This window comes from Anas platyrhynchos, chromosome 5 (genome assembly GCF_047663525.1).
Source record: "Anas platyrhynchos isolate ZD024472 breed Pekin duck chromosome 5, IASCAAS_PekinDuck_T2T, whole genome shotgun sequence".
Classification (NCBI taxonomy): domain Eukaryota; kingdom Metazoa; phylum Chordata; class Aves; order Anseriformes; family Anatidae; genus Anas; species Anas platyrhynchos.
The window spans coordinates 5353957-5370923 of record NC_092591.1 but is presented as its reverse complement, the minus strand read 5'-3'; the positions used below and the strand labels follow the sequence as shown (position 1 = coordinate 5370923).

The 16967-nt window shown below is 35.6% G+C and overlaps 1 protein-coding gene across 3 annotated transcripts in view; it reads right to left on the bottom strand.

The window, feature by feature from the left end:
- Positions 1-16967, bottom strand: part of KIAA0586 (KIAA0586 ortholog) — a 66960-nt gene that overhangs the window by 48756 nt on the left and 1237 nt on the right. For all 3 annotated transcript variants that reach the window (XM_072038144.1, XM_027458634.3, XM_038180393.2), the window contains exons 2-15: positions 16448-16527; positions 15296-15365; positions 14330-14396; positions 13463-13640; positions 12841-13074; positions 12077-12248; positions 11380-11547; positions 9783-9903; positions 8823-8967; positions 7698-7739; positions 6567-6793; positions 5501-5573; positions 4919-5179; positions 4352-4526 (exon numbers count right to left, since the gene is read on the bottom strand). In XM_072038144.1, the coding sequence (XP_071894245.1) occupies positions 4352-4526; positions 4919-5179; positions 5501-5573; positions 6567-6793; positions 7698-7739; positions 8823-8967; positions 9783-9903; positions 11380-11547; positions 12077-12248; positions 12841-13074; positions 13463-13640; positions 14330-14396; positions 15296-15365; positions 16448-16527 (2013 nt within the window). The remainder of the gene's footprint in view (positions 1-4351; positions 4527-4918; positions 5180-5500; positions 5574-6566; positions 6794-7697; positions 7740-8822; positions 8968-9782; positions 9904-11379; positions 11548-12076; positions 12249-12840; positions 13075-13462; positions 13641-14329; positions 14397-15295; positions 15366-16447; positions 16528-16967) is intronic.

Below are 16967 nucleotides of genomic sequence, written 5' to 3'. Positions count from 1 at the left end.
AGATTAGCCAGAAAAATCATTCTTTAGTCAAAGACAAATTACTGGACTCGGTAACATAAATAGATACAGTTCAGTGGCTTGTGATTTAGGAGAGGTCGTACTACATGATCTAACAGTCTCCCCTGGCCTTGAACTTTTGAGTAAAAACAGAAATTGGCAACGTATCTGTAATACCGCCAACTTGTAAAAACAAGGTTCTCACAGTAAGAATGATTAAGTACTGTATACACGCAGCACCTCATTTGAATTGCTTTCAACTTTTCATTTCCCCCTGAAAAGTTTATTTGCACTGGGCAGAAACTAGACATTTAATTAAACTTAGTTTCAAAAAAGTGGTGTTTACATATATTTATTAGTTCGAATTATGCAAGAAAACAACTCCAGCTTTTTTTTTTTTTCCTCTAAGAAATTCTCCCTTGCTCATTAAAGTGTGAATAGCTGGATTTTTTTCCTAACTTTCTAGAAGAAGCCAAGCACTACAGCACTAGTCACTACAGTTTATTTGCAAAGAAAATGGTTGAGAAAGTTATAAAATGACTGAAAAGAGGCTCTCCAGATGGCCATTTCAGTCTTAAATAAACATCCTTATTCTAACAGTAATTTAAAACAAGCTCAGTGGACTGCTCTAACAAAAAAGAGTCATTTAATAAGTCTGGATCTTCCAGCCAATCAAGCTCAAGGCCAACTACTTGCAATTATTTTAAAGCCTTTTATCACCTGGTACATCAAGGCTAGGAAGGGAATCTCTGGGTGCAATTCCATGAAGGCAGAAACTAACCATGTCTAATACATGCAAGGTTTTTTAAAGAACCTCATGCTTTAAAGTGCTTACTCAATTTTGTTTCATTTTATTTACACTCCTATTATAGAGGAGTAGGGATCTGTTTCTAATTTTATTAGTTATACTTCCCTGCCGTAACTGCCTCTTTCAGAATAGCAGTCCACAAAAACATCCAACAGTTTTGTCATCATGAGACTCATGTAGAACACTGAAGTATTACTTTTCCCTTTTATTAGCAAGATGCAGGAGAGGACAAAAGTTAAGCAATCTGACCAACTGTCATATAAAAGCCAAAGACAAGCACTGCTGGTATCAAAACAAAGGCTGACCTCAGCCTAAAGCCATCAAAGTTAGAAAATTTGGAAATAGGTTACATATTCATAGGAGCACTATTGTTGTAAATGATAAACCAAAAGAAATTCCAGCTTCTTCCTTTCTTCCCTCAGATAAGGATACAAGGGTGCCTTATTTTGCATCTTGACAGCAAATAAAATAAATGCAGTTTTCTGTAACTGCAGTGAAATGGAGAAGTGATGTGAAATGTCTGATGTGAAATGGAGAAGTGATTTTTATGATGGCTTTATTATTGCAAACACACGTGTGGCTGCACCGCTGTAGTATGACTTAATGACTTGGAACAGTATTACTTTGGGTAAAGGCTATCCAGAGTTCATTCTGTTTTCAAGCAAATACCTTTTAAACTCTATTTGCCACATTCAGGAGACCTGGAAAATTAAATGCAGCATGGATCCAGTAGGTAGTTTTCTCTTTCATTTACTATTTGCCTCCAACAGAAAACAAGCTAAAGCACAGCAACAGCTTATTACAACTGCATGCAATTTGTACCTTTAAATCTCATCGCCACTACCAAATTAAACATGCCAGCAGTAGGACATCCTTAGTGTCAAAAGATCAAATGAACTACTTCTTAGCATAATTGGATTTATGTGGGGGTGTGGGCAGGGATGTGGGGACAACACCCAACACACTTGTCCTGTCTCTTCACGAGGTATTGTTTCTGAAATGACGAGATTGGGCTCCCTGGAAAGGTTGTGACCTCCAAAAGACAAGAACGCTATAAATCAAGATGAAAAATGTCATCCAGGACTCAGCAAAAGTAGAACTGCTGATTCAATATTTTTAAAGGAGTGTCTGTTCTCAGTCCAAATCTTTGAGGTCACTGTAGTGTAGCATTAGCTATGAGGTTACTAAGTGCTTAGTAACACACATTTTATTCAAAAATGTATGCACAGAATAAACTAAATTACAGGTGTGCAGCACTGCCAGTAGAGTCAAAAAGAGTGATATATCATACTGATCCTTCAAATGAGCACCCTGTCATTTCCAAAAACAAGGCAGATCTTTCAAGAGAGGTCAAATCAAAAATACAAGCAACAGGACTAGTAGTTTTCATATACCAAGTTTTCCCTATTTTAAAATAAATTAAGTTTTCAGAAGTCTTTTTGATCTTTACCAAGACTACACAACATGTTTTCAAGGGAGTTTTGAGAAATGCAAATACTTTCTACTAATAACACTTCTTCTTCATGGATCACAACTGAATTATACAGCAGTCATAAGAATGCCAGGAAATCACCTAAAGACTACACTGTGCTTAACAATAGATTCTTGTACTATTCTGAGGATTTGACACTATGGATGTACACCATAACTGAAAAAAAATAATAGCAGTGCTAGTCTCCAGAGACATAAATTCAATGTTTTATACCACACATTTTTATGGCCTAAAAACATGGTCTCGTTAAGTGGCTGCCTTTGTCATATTAATGTCTTATTTCATACAGCATATAATATTTTGACAGTTATAATGAAAACACTATTTTTTAAAAAATGTGACAGTAAAGACTGCATCAAGTGTATTTTTCCTGCATGAGTGCCATCAGCACGAGAACAAGAAGTGAATAGGAAAGCTAACAAACACTGCACTCTTTTTCCACTGATGCTCACCCTATAATCTTGATTGTGCCCACTATCACTTTAACCGCCTCTTAAACTTAATACAATATTTCCCTTGATGATGATCCCTTATCATGTAATTTGCTCGCTCTCTGATGCGGGGGAGAAGAAACTACTAAAATTCTTTTTTTTTTTTTTCTTCTGCACTCCACTGTTGTTTTCTTAGCTGAGATTTTCTAATCCTTGCTGTTTTGTTGGTATCTTGCAATCTTTTTTACCTCCAATGTGTTAGGATTGCAATCTCTTTTTTTTTCCACCTCCTAACAACTTTCAATATAGGAAACTAATATCCTGACTACACTCTTTTCTGTACAGATATAGAGAAGAAGAGTAGTTACCCTCCATTGCTTCAGTCATAATGAAAATAACAGTACAACCACTTCAGAAAATTCACTGATTAAACTTCATCCTTCATAACAAGCACTCTAGTTATTAACAGTAACAGTAGTAATGACCTCTAAGTCTCCCCTTAATCCTACACATTAGTTTTTCTGATGGATCTATTACAGAGTAATCTTAATCACCATATTAAGAACCAGTATGTTTTGAAAAGATAACTGGAAAATAAAACAGATCCCATTAAAACAGACAAATTTAAGATATACAATTTCAAACTGTTAATGATTTGTGAAGGACTCAACAAAAGTTACTGAGAAAATTCCAAAAAGATATCAACTGTTTTAAAATCGAAATAAAGACTATTTTTAATGAATGGATGAATGTTACTAGAGGATGCATTCAATTCTACTAACTTAACATAAAGTTTATCTACATTTACCTGTGACAGATACAATTTCATTTCTTTTAATTTAAACATTCCTAATAGGTTTATAAATTAGAATCTTCTGATCTTAACACTTTGTACATAACTAATGAATAAAATTCATTATCAACTAATAACCTTCATCAATTAAACAAGTTAGTACAAAAAAAGTTATACTCTGCATTTACATCTGACGAGTAACAAAAGAAGAGTTCTCTCTATTTAGTGAGCTGAAACAATGCTTCTAATTAACGTCTTTCAATGTTTTCAGGTTAATAGATGTCATCTTCATCCCAATCAATTTCAATTTGCATTTTTCAATTCACATATTAGAGGTAGAAAAAGCAATATCAGGCTTCTTTAATTTTCCAAATCTCCAAAATTTTCTTAACTCTGAATAAGTCAAGCCAATTAAATGACATGACTGGATAAATCTTACACAAGAAATACACATCCCTCACCAATGTTTATCAAAAGCTGGGTTAGTCTTTCAACACACTGAACTTCTAGGCACTCATGTAATTACTTTCAGCAATTCAGTTTAAGACTTGTGCAATAATAAATATATTTCTAAACTTAGTGAACACAGTAGTGTAAGCATGAATTGGACAATCCAAAATAAGCGAGGTACATGGCAAACCAATCTGAAGACCTGCTGTTATTGTTTAGTTTTGAAAGGCGTATCTTATAACCCTACTGCAATTGCTTAAGCATTAAATTGAAGAGCAGGGAAACATAAAGAACGAGCAGAGAAACACAAGGAATATAAGGAATTCCTAATAGAAAAAAAATGGGAAGGAACACATTGTTGACATTTAGGAATCACTTACCTCTAACACACTCTATCACTTTGGGTCTTTGAATTTTAGATTTGGGAGAGGGAGAGTTGAATCTCAGATACGGTGCTTTTTTAAGCGTGCTACGATGGCCTTGGTAAACTGGTTTTCCATAAACTTGGCTGAGATACTCTTCATTTTGTACCACTGCACTTTGACCAACAGGTTCCTATCATAAACAAACAAACAAACAAACAAAAAGTTTACAGTTCTTAATGTAGGAAAATTTGAAAACAAGGGTAGTGTTACTAAAGTCTAGGGATAAAAAAAAGAAAGAAGCTTTGCAAAAAGACATTGCATGCACACATTGAAACTTCTGTATACAGAACACCAACAGCCAGATGAAATAGCAGGTTCTGGATAATCCAAATTTGTAACATAACAATGAATTCTACATTGTTATGCAAGGACAAATCTGGCAAGAAAAAAAAAACACTGGACAGGACCATCGTTTTTATTTAAAATTACTAGTCACACAAACAAACATTTTTTTCACACAAATCCTACAATCTAAAGCAAAGCAGTCATTACCAAGAAGGAAATAATTACTTGGGAACTCACATCTGCCCTTTTTTCCTTCCTTTGCAAACTTTCAGAAGAAAAGTAAGTTCTAAAACTCTGTTTGCTCATCTTATCTTCTGCTTGCTTCTGCAATGGCTTAGCTACAGATAAAAGCTTCTTTGTTGAGCATCCTTGAATTTTCTGAGGTTTTGATTTACTTTCTTTATTGGTCTTCATAGCCTTCATGTTCGAGGCTCTCCTGATCCATGGGACCTTTTGATCATATTTCACTTGCTCCATATCATTTCTTACCATTTCAGCCTAAAGATAAAACAAACAGCAAAAGGAGATTTTATCTTCAAGGCTATCAGAGGAGTTTGTGGATAACTTTGAAGATCTAAGAAGTGGCCTGTTTTTTTATGTTAGCGAGCAACTGCGACCAAGTGATTTTCATTAAGCAATGAATGTTTTTGAATAGAGGCAAATATTGTGTTATAGCAAACTACACACCAGTAATTATAAGCAGTTTTCTCATGTTTTTAAGTTGTGAATGAATCATGCTTAATTATCAACATGAAAGAACAATGTGAGATGTAAAAGCATGATGCAAGAAACCTGAACTGATTTTTTCCCCAGCCATACCTGGATTTCTGCACTGATTGCCTTAATCCACTCATCCACAGTCTTTCTGATACGAATCTCCTCCAACATATCTCTGAAATAAAAGAAGGAAATATTTTAGGACAGTGCTTCTTAAATTGCATTGATCCATTCCTGGGAATGTAGCGGAAGATGTTCCTTTTCTACGGAACATGACAGAAACAAAAACCCAGAACACAGAGAAAGTAGGATTATGCATGTCTACAGTCTCCAAAAGACACTGAGCATACTTTACCTGAACTTCCTCAGCCTAAATCTGTTCTTACATGATGCCACCTACAAAAACTCTCCTGTTGATACATACTAACATTATTACAAAGATCTCTGAACAAGTGGAAGCCACATGTCAGTTCCTATTTTGATCAGAAGTTGGTAAAACAGGACTACAAAAACATTCCTACTCAAAAGATAAAAAGCAGATGACAAAGATTATCATTTCCTCTAAAAGATAATTATAGCAGATATCATATCTGAAAGATCTTTACATGAAGAGTCACCTTCCTCAATATTTCAGTTGGAAAACTATGATTGATTGAAATACGTGTATTTAACACAACTGACTACCAACTGACAAGCAAAAGTTCAAAAAACAAAAGATCTGCTGTGTGATGACTAATTCTTTAACATTTACAGGCTTACAAAGCCTCTTCAGCTTTGAATGATGATGTTATTCTTTTGTCTTCCTATTACTGCAAATTTGTCTACAAAAAGCTAAGTGAGTTTTTTAGTCCTTGCTACTGACAGCTGAACAGTTTGTCCAGTTGTCAGTCTGAGAATTCAGCTTCAAGTTCTGGAGCACAGAACATCCAAAGAAGTAACAGGTACCTATCAAAAAAATTCAATTCACATCACAAGGTTCAAAAAACATTTCAAGTTCAAGAGTATCACATCAGGACTTCTAAGAAGAGTCAATCAATAAATACTTTTTTCCCCCAGGGAACTGCACTAGTTCTTCAATATATGGAATTGAAAATTTTGTAAGAGAGGTTATAAAAGGTGAGCACGTGGAATGAATAGTCACACAAAGCTTTGTATAATAGGGTCTAACCTGTTCGTTGTCAAGGCATTAATAAACGAATACATGGCATCCCCATCTTTTGCGCGAATAATGGCTTCCAAATTTTCTTCAAGAACTTTTTTACTGCTTTGAACTCCTCTCAAAATCCTTTCAGCTTCCCTCAGTAGAGATTTTGGTGCTTTAACATTTTGAAGGATGGACGGTTTAACGAGCTGATGATGTTCAGGAAGATCAGACGCAATGGCAGTTTTTTTTGACTGAAATTGAAACAGAACCACTACCTTTTAATCAGAGCTTTTAATTCAGTTTGCTACACACTGATCAGAATTCTTATTAATCTGTTATCTGTTCAAGTCCCAGCAGATGAGAGACCATCCACGTGTACTATCAGCAGTTTCAATTACTCAAGAACGTCCAGTAGATTGCAAATACATTTAAAAGTCAAGTGGGATGAGAACTAAAAGGTCTCAGATGCTAATCTATAACATAGCAACTAGGAAAAGCAATGCAAACAAAGCAAGTATGTGAAAAGGTGGCACTCTGGATATATGCAGGAGGTACTACATGGAAATCTATCCACGTAATAGTAAAGTATAATTAAAAACATAGTAAAAAACAGAAGACTACTAAATATATGCACTCATTTGGCATCGTTGTCCCAAGAAGCACCAGGCAATATATGTAAGTTTTAAGAGCAAACCACCACACCTCAGCATTCACTATTATCCTCTCTCCCTTTGTTTTTTAATTTTCATAAGAAACAATGAAGCAACTATCAGCTTTTTACTTATGTATTCTTATGAATTTCATCTAAGAAATACAGATACACATTCAACCTTAAAATGATGTAGACTTGCTTATTAGACCCAGAGCATGAAATGTCAATTATATTAGCAAAATTAGCATTCCACACCATGCCTGTTCGAGGAGGAAACTTTCTGACTTCTACATCATTCCCTCAAGCTCATGAAGACTGAATAAGATAAGACAATGAACAAGTTACATCTTACTCTGAGTGATGTCATCTGTACATAACAGCAACTTTTTAAAAAAATAAAAAAAAGAAAGATATGCAATAGTTACCATAGTGTTATCTCATTGCAAGCGTATTCAAAACAGTTTCAGTACTATACTCTTAAAAAAAATAAGTTCAAAGTATACCTTAATAAGATCATTCATGTCTGATTTCCATAAATCTGCTTCCTAAAAAGACAGAAGAGATATTGAAATGTACATTAAAGACAGAGCTGTCAAGGTAAAATCGAGAGTGGATATCCAATCAATTTAAATGGGCACAATTAATTTCTTGTGAACATTTAAACCTCACTAAACACTTCTTTTGGGTTAGAGCACCACCTTCTGTTCCCTCTCCACCTATCTCACTTACCTCAGACCTTCCAGTTGCTCATGGCAAGCTAGTGGTCATTCATCCCAAGCATTTATTTTGTAACTCTACAGATCTCAAGCAATGAAAAGAAGTCATTAGCTAAGTACCTAGTTGACTCAACAGTACATTTGTTGAAGTCATCTTTGTCTTCCTAGTGACATTTTTTCTTCAAGAAAGAAAAAAATTGAAACCATTTACATCCCCTCTTTCTTACCCACCTTTCCTTCTCCTGTCTCATCCTGTTCTTTGCCTATACTAGGGTATGTTATTCAACTGAAGTTTTTAGGAGTAGTGACATGCAGATATTTGTGATGTAAAAGGGGCAAATGACATTGGCTCTCTTACTAATAAGAAAAGTTAAAAATGCCATCCACTAACATGTTACAAAAATCTGTGAAATGGGGTATCAACTGTATCAACTATACTGTAAGACACGATGAGATTAAGCTATGTTTTCTGAAGATACAGCAACGTTTTACATAAAGAAATGAAAAAAAGAGAATCAGCTTAAATCATCCCTAATGCTAAAGTACATGAGTAGAACATCAAGCTTTCCCAAATGGAGCTGTTACATCAGCTCTAGCTCTAACATCAGAGGAAGAGAACCATCAGAAAACAAGCACTGAAAATACCCAAATACCTTTGAAGAAAATGAATAAATCTTTTTTTTTTCCCTGCTATCTTATATATGGTAGAATGTCAGTAAGTGCCTCTACAGTACACTATTACCCAGGCTCAAATCCCTTCCACATAAAAACAAAACAAACAAAACAACAACAACAAAAAAACACACCACTATTTCATGCCATTGTGAACAAGTGTCAGTCTTGTAAGTTTTTCTCATCATTTTTTATTCCCCTTATTCAAACTCTGGGACATTCTAACACAATGTACTTTACCTGTACAATGTTGTGCATTTGTTCTCTTAACTGGCCAAGATCTTCAAGTAAATCTTCTGTTTTTTTCACCGTTTTCTCAATCGAACTGCAATTTTGGAAGGGTCTTTCAAAAGCAGGGCACGAGTCTACATGCAAAGCTGTAGGCCTGATAGGAGAAATACTCGTTATTTTAAGTTTCATGGCTCCTTGCATAGCCCAAAAAATAGCTGACTGACACTGCACATGAACTTACCAAACCTTTATGCAAAACAGAATTTGCTTTTTCATCTTAGGTTACAGACAGGTTACCGAGTTCTCTGTTTATTGCTTAACACCTTGAGCTGTATGCTTGCATTTTGAACAGTGAAACTACATTTAAAATTCAGATCTAGCAGAGCAGCATTTTATCTTTGAAAACCTGTCCATTTGAAACAATTCATATATTTGTTCATACCATCATAAGGCAGTACATCTTTAGGTATTTCTCATTATATTATTGAAATCATGACATCCAACTATTGCCTGAAGAAAAATGTGTTTCAGACTTGAAATTTCTTAACCTATTCTAAAGCTTGGGAACTGATGCTGCTCCTTCCCAATAAAGTATTCTCATACAGCTCCCATAAGTAGACAGCTTAGAGTCTCACTGACAAGAGAATTCTGCATAGCCAGCTTCCTCACACTACTGCCCAAGCCACTGGGATAGAAGAAATACGTTCAGAAGGCAGAAAAGCACTCCAAGTGATACCTACTCACCTCTGAGAATGGTGTTACAACCTGCCCACCAACTAGCTTTCATCTGCTTTCAGTATGACAGAAACGCAAAAGCATCACAGAAATGCTTGGGCTCCAGTGTTTTACTTCAAGCACAGCTTTATCAGACTCAAGAACCACCACAGTGATTCAGTTACATCACCAATCTCGTTAAAATTAACAAACAAAAAAAATCTTCTTAATTTTAGGGTTGTTGCAGTTATTTACCTGTCTACCATGGAATGCCAGCCCGTTTGATTATTGTTTAACGTTGCCCTCTCAGAAGAATCCCTTCGTCTTACTAGAGTTTCTTGAGGATTCAGAATATGCTCAAGAAGTCTCCCTCCACCTACAGCAGAAGAAAAAGTTATGTGTACCGCTAAGTTTGTTCAATACATATAATACTTTCTTTTCATAGAATCACAGAATAGTTTGGATTGGAAAGGACTTTAAATATCATCTAATTCCAGCCCCACTGCCATGGGCAGGGACACCTTCCACTAGATCAGGTTGTTCAAAGCTCCATCCAACCTGGCCTTGAGCACTTCCAGGGATGGGGCAGTCACAGCTTCTCCGGGCAGCCTGTTCCACTGTCTCACCACTCTCCTAGTAAAGAATTTCTTCCTTACAGATGTAATCTAAATCTCCCCTGTTTTAGTTTAAAACCATTACATTTTGTACTATCACTACACTCCCTGACAGAGTCCCTCCCCACCTCTCCTGTAGGCCCCCTTTAGGTACTGGAAGGATGCTCTAAGGTCTTCCCTTCTCCAGATTGAACAATCCCAACTCCCTCAGCCTGTCTTCATAGTAGAGGTGCTCCAGCCCTTTGATTGACTTTTTCTTTTCCTTTCCAAATATTTCATTATGTAACACCCAACAAGGATAGTAAAAATAATGCTGCCTTTTTTTTTTTTTTTAATAAATGTTTACTTTAGATATGATAAATCACATAAAAACATTCACATACATGTAGATCTATCTTACTGTGATTGCTTTATATTAGCAGGGTCAAAAAACAGATAAATGAGACCATGACAAGCAATTAACAGAGTCACAGAGGAACATTTTGTCCATAGGATCACAGATTTGTTCTTCTTCCTTCACCTGGCTTCATTTATTCTTGGGCCCAGAGAACAAAGTGACAGCATTGAAAAAAGACAGACAGAAGCATCAATCTAAGAAAAATCTGATGAGGACACCAACCAGCATTTTGTCAGTGATGTTACAAGTACAATGCCTGGATCTTTTAAATGGCCTTCTTCTGTCTTAGATCCTCAAGCAATTCTCCTAAACACCAACTAAAAAGGTGCTTTACTTTTTGACGAAATGTTCAAAACCAAGTTTCATACCACTACATTGATCTCAAGTAGTAAAAGAAAATGACTCATTTTGCTTTGCACATACTATTTTAATTACTGTAACCCAGAGACCCTGTGGATGCATTTCTGTGAAAAAAAAGTAAATGAAGCTGGTGATAACAAAGTTCTTGAGTTGCTTTCCCATTTTACATTATTTTATATCATCTTCTTTAAACCTGACAATGAATAGTTATTGTCTTTAACTTTTCAGGTCACAGTATATTTCAGTGACAAATTCTGTCTAAAGCTATAGGATAGCACGGTGCTGTCATTAAATCTTTAGTTGGTTACGAGTTGCTGACATTTCCAACATGAACCTTTCCCAAACGCACTTTCCAATATTCTGAGTGTAAGCATCTAAGTGCTAGCAACACAACACCTCAAAAGAGGGAGGAACACACAGAATAAACCCCAGCCCATACTGCTCAAGCCAGTGGAGGACAGGAGTAACTTACTCACCATACCTTCATGTGTGGATTTGGGAACATTTTCCTTTTCTGTTATAGGGTTTTCTTTCCTTGAGATTTTCACATTTTTTGATACAGGTTCTGGAACGTAACTCCGAGGAACTGGTGTCTTCAGAGGAGATTTTTGGGTATGAATGCCACTACTCTGGAATTGACTTGAATAGGCTTCAGAGGGGGAAAAATATATATAGTTATTTAAATATGTTAAGAACTCTCTTAATATGAAAACAAATTTGGAGAAAAAATGCATGCCAACATTAAGAAATTTTCACAGAAATGCAAGTAATTTTTTATCTAGTTCTGTAATAAACAGGAAGAAAATGTCATATTTCCAAGTACTATCATGAAAGGATCAAAACAAGAAAAACAAAACGAATTCTATGAGCTAGCTCAATACAAGCTTCCATACAGTTTACTACTCAGAAAAGTTATTTTGTGTAAATCTAGGCCTCACAAACAAAATCAAATTGGTGCAGACTATGCAGTTAGAAAGTACCAAACTCTCTCTTTAATTTAAACTGGAACATTTTCAGAATAAGTGTTTTATGATATATACTATATTATGCTGTGAAATCAATTATACAGAAGAAATGTTTACTACTCTCTGCTAGTGCAGTATGTAATCTAATATTAACTGAAATAAAATCAATGCAAAACTAACACTGAAATTAAGATATTAAGAATTTGTCTTCACCTGGGACAGGTGGACCTCTGCTAGAAAATAAATTCTTCTGACATGAAGATACATCACTGTTAGTAAGCAATTGCTGTTCTGCCTTCTCAGGCTGTTTTGTCACGAGACTGGAAGATGGTAGGTGAATTTGCTGTAAGCCACCCATGTTGACTGCAGAGCTAATGAGATGAGACTAAAAGAGAAGATTTATAATGAATTTCTTATACATACATTAGTTTCTCAAAACTCTAAACATGAGCACTTATCATGTAATCATATTAATCACATTTTGACATGATATTTAGAAGAACAAAAAAAGCATTTACAGCAGTCACAGAACACAGATATGGTTGCATATCTCTTCCTTTCAAAGAAGCATGCAAGACTGTCCAAAGAAACAAACTGTAGTTATCCTTAGATTTTTAGTCTGACCAGCTAGTTATTAAATGAAAGTTCCCTCTATTAGCAAAGGTCTAACCGATTTCTTAGCGAAATGTTCTCATTCCCACAATTTTTGCATTAACTTTCTGCAGACAGAAGAATTACTGGGGGTGAGGGGCACAGGGAGAGGCAGAAGCAATCTGGAACAGGTAGATTTCAGATTTTCCAGAACCAGAAATAAACTTTTCCCCAGAAAGCTTGTGGCTTATGCACTGGCCTCTGGATCATTCTTTCTTTCTAAAACTAAGATCTAAATTAAATTTTAAAAACAAATGGTTACAGTATTAACACTGAGATATGGAAGAAATGATTAAGCAAAAGCTTTTGCCACCTTACATAGATACCTGAATATTCATTTGTTGTTCCTGTAACTTTTCCAAATGCTGGATCCGTTGCTGCATTAAAGTACTCATTTGTTTTTCAAGCTCACCAACTCTTTCATGGCACTGGGGATTCTCATACTGAGTCTTCGTATTTGTTTGCCGTTCAACAACACGCTGCAGTTGTCTGTCAGTCTCCTGTAGTTTATGAAGTAATGCTGAAACCGAGTTCACTTTTGCTTCCAAATCATTTTGAACCTATGGAAAACAAACAAACAAACAAACAAAAGCCACCTTACTGTAAAAGAGGTGCAAGTGTAAAGAGAGCAAAACACCCTTCCCATCATCACGGATGGATTTGCTTCCCAAAAGACACAAAAAAATACCAGTTGGCCTTAATGTCTGGTGGCTTAGCAATACTACTAAATTCTTCTAAAGGATAAATTAAATGGTCTCTGTCCATAGTCAGCCAAAACCCGCTTGGTCAAATCCAAGTTAGCTTTCTCTGCTGTAATGGTAAGTGTGAAATCACTAGCACAGAAAATATTCAGTTTTCTTTGGTTCTGCCATCAATCACTTCAAGCTTCCTTAGAAGATCTATTATTTTAAAGTGGGCAAAGAACTAATATTGCCACAAGCTACTTACTTTGAGAAGCGGAGCTGTGGTAGCAATGGCAGCAGCAGTTGCTGCTGCGATGGTTGTTGCAGAATCAGCTTCCTTGTGTGTTGACCTGGTGTCTTGAGTAACAGTTTCCTTTCTTTCAGTGGAAGCATTTCCTAAGAGCTGTACCTTCACCTCCTTAAATACAGGAGTATTCTGAGTTCTGTAAAAATAAACAAATTCCTATAAAAAGCATTGAAAGCAATGAGAAAGCATCAAAATGCCCTCCAAGCAAATGGTTTCCTACGTGTAACACTGAAGTCACTAAATATATAAGCATTTCTCCTTCATTTCCTTCTCCTTGATGTCCAAGAAAAAACAAATTTTCTGATGTTTTAGTATGGCACAAGAAATTTCTTGGGGTTATGTTATGGTTTATAGTATAAAAAGCACTTTCATGTGATGACTGTAACAACAACGAAGAATGTGTTTACAGGTTATATTTTGTGTAGTCTTCCTAAATAATTTTTGATTTTGAAGGTTTCCAGCCTATGGATAAACAGCACATATTCTTATAGGTCTTTAAAAACCTCCTATATGAGTTTGGCACTAGATGGCTTATCCATTGCAACAAACCTTGCCTGGCTCTTGTATCATGAAAACAATAATTCAAGTAGTTTAAAGACATTACAAAGATATGCAAAATAAAAAAGATATTTTGTGACCCTTGAATGACAAAATAAGCTGAAAACACCTTCATAGACAGAAAAATGCTAACAGAGAAAAATAAATGATATATAATAAATAATATAATAAAATAAATAACACTTCTTCCTTACCAGCTATATATATTTTGGAAGAAACTGAGGAAGTATGTACTGTACACACAAAAACAGAACAACACAGACTTACTTTTGCTTTAATACTGCTCTCAAAGCCTCCTTCTGTCCAGTAGCATACTGAGAAATAAAAACATCATCTGTGTGGAAGGACAAAAAAACATTTTGTTAGGTTAACTGACACAAAGCATCTATTGTAGAAGTAGACACAAAGTGTTATTGAAGTAACAGGTAGGCAGTAAGCTTCAGGTAACATTTTTACATGGTATCAAATGTCGTTATCACTAAAACCCATTTTGTTATGCTCTGAAAATGACAATGACATTACCTTTACTTTGTAAAATGTGAGATTGCTATAAATGGCACCTTGAGCTCAGACTACCCATGTAGTAAAACCCTGCAAATTTCAACTTGAAATTGATGTAATTAAAACAGTATTTTAGAACTGTGAACATGTTTTCCCATAGTCATCATGAATAACAACAAAATATTTTAATAGCCATTAATTATGCTAAAAAGTTTGCAGTCTCTCCTGCATCTACTGTTTGTTGAGCAGAGGTACTGACCCAAGATGCAGCAGGTTCATAGTTTCATTCCTGCTTATTAGCCAGCTAGAACACATGCTGATAAGTCAGCCAGCTGCTACCTCTGCAAGTCACAGAAGAGGAAACTAAAGTACTGCTTCTTGGCCTTATACAGACGTAACAATTTCTGTTCCTTTTCTCTACCCAGCCACGGATATCCAAGAAACCAAAGGGAACTTTCCCTTATCCAAGGGAAAGGCATCAACAATGGGATTTCATAGACAGCTAGAAATATACTCTTTATAGTGTAGGTTGCTTGCAGAAAACATGTATTTGTAGTTGCAACATTTAAAAATGTAAATTACAATTACCTTCATTTTTAGCAAAGACACCTCTGAATATTTGCACTCAAAATTTTCTATATTGAAGAATATCTAAGATAAAATTAAAACTTGTTTTCCCTCTAATCAATCTTCCTATGAAAAGGGCTGTCTCAGTACAGTAACTTGTCTTACCTTTAGGGCTTCTGCTATCTTCCAGCAGCACTGAACGATTTTCTTGTACTGCAGCTTCTTTAGAATAACCCTTCAAAACAAGAAGAGCAGAAAAGCACACATCAAAGCCTGTGGTAACAGTAGCCAAAATTTTACAAGCAGATGGAATTTCTGAATACCTAAGTATAAGGAATTCCACAGTAGAGTAACACATGGTCATGAAACAAGATAAGTTAAGGTTTATCTCCACCACAGAACCACGCGGGCTTTGTAGTCAAGAACTCACATGACATTTTAGGAACAAAAAGCACAAACACAATTAATGAATGTATTCTGAGTGCCTATTTAAAAAAAAAAAAAAAAAAAAAAAGGTATTGTTCTCATTTATAGCCAAAGAAGTAATAGCAAAATTACAAATATTCAGGCTTTGTACCTGATGTACCTAATCTCAAATAATTCGGGACTGGCCATGCTCATAGAATTAAGCTCATGTGCCACTGACTGTGGAACTGAAGGGACAGAGATGAATTTCCTTGAAGTGGAAACCATCAATAATCAGAGTCACCAAGGAGTCAGAAAGCTAAGTTAGAAAAGTAAAAATCTCTTCCTTAACCATGTTTGATGGTGTTGCATTGTAAAACACTACTTCACCATCCTTTTGAGAACTTTCATTCATCTTACTAAGTCTACTGAGCCATGAGGGGACTTTGCTGCAATCTTTTCACATTGCAGACTCATTTTATCCTCAGGCATGCTCATTACTGAAGGGAAGCCCTCTAGACAAGTCTACACTGCATGGAAGACACAATAAATTAATCAAAGAAATGTTAATCTTTTAATTATAAGCATTAAAGAGCTCCTAATAAACTGATGTCTATTTCAATACCTATGATACGAAGAGGAAAACAAAACAACACCAACAAAACAAGAAGCTTTAGGTTCTTCTAACAAATATTGTGCAATGTGCAACAGCATTTTCAAAGGAGGAATTGCACTAACATTTAAAACTATACCTGGGTATTAACTATGCAACAGGTAGCAGTGCAGTAAATAAATCTCCTCCAAACACTTCAGCAGGAAGATCTGCTAAGCTTTTATAGAAGCTGCAACTTTTTGAGAAAAACACTGTTCTCCTACTCCAAGATTGCAGGAAGCAACAGTAACTTTTCTTACCATTTGTGATACAAACAGGGGCTCTGCAGCAGTTTCTGCTGAAGGAAGATGTTCTGGGTGTCCTTTAGCACTCTGGACTCCTAAAATAAAAGCAATAAAATAAAAGTTACCATGATTTTGAATGCATTCTCATTGTCTCTTAACTCAAATCTCAAGCTCTTCTCTGTATAGTTGAATATCCAAATACAATGACTTTCCTAACACAAATGACCACAGTCATCAACCTGAAACTTCCAAATGTTAACAGATTCTGTGAAACTGGATTATAAGCTTGTTCTACAGTACATTAAAAACTCATTGAAGACAGAATATTCGAATAATAAACAATATCTAGTGAAAAAACAAGTCTAAGGATCATAGGAGCACAGAAAATCACTTGTTTAGAGAGACAATACTTATATGGCACATCTTACAGAATGACACTGAGTACGGTACACAGTTTACTACTGTCAGACTAGTCTGCCTTCCTAGCACTATGAAACTAACACCTCTTGAAGCTGTTTGAGCCCTGATCCTCAAA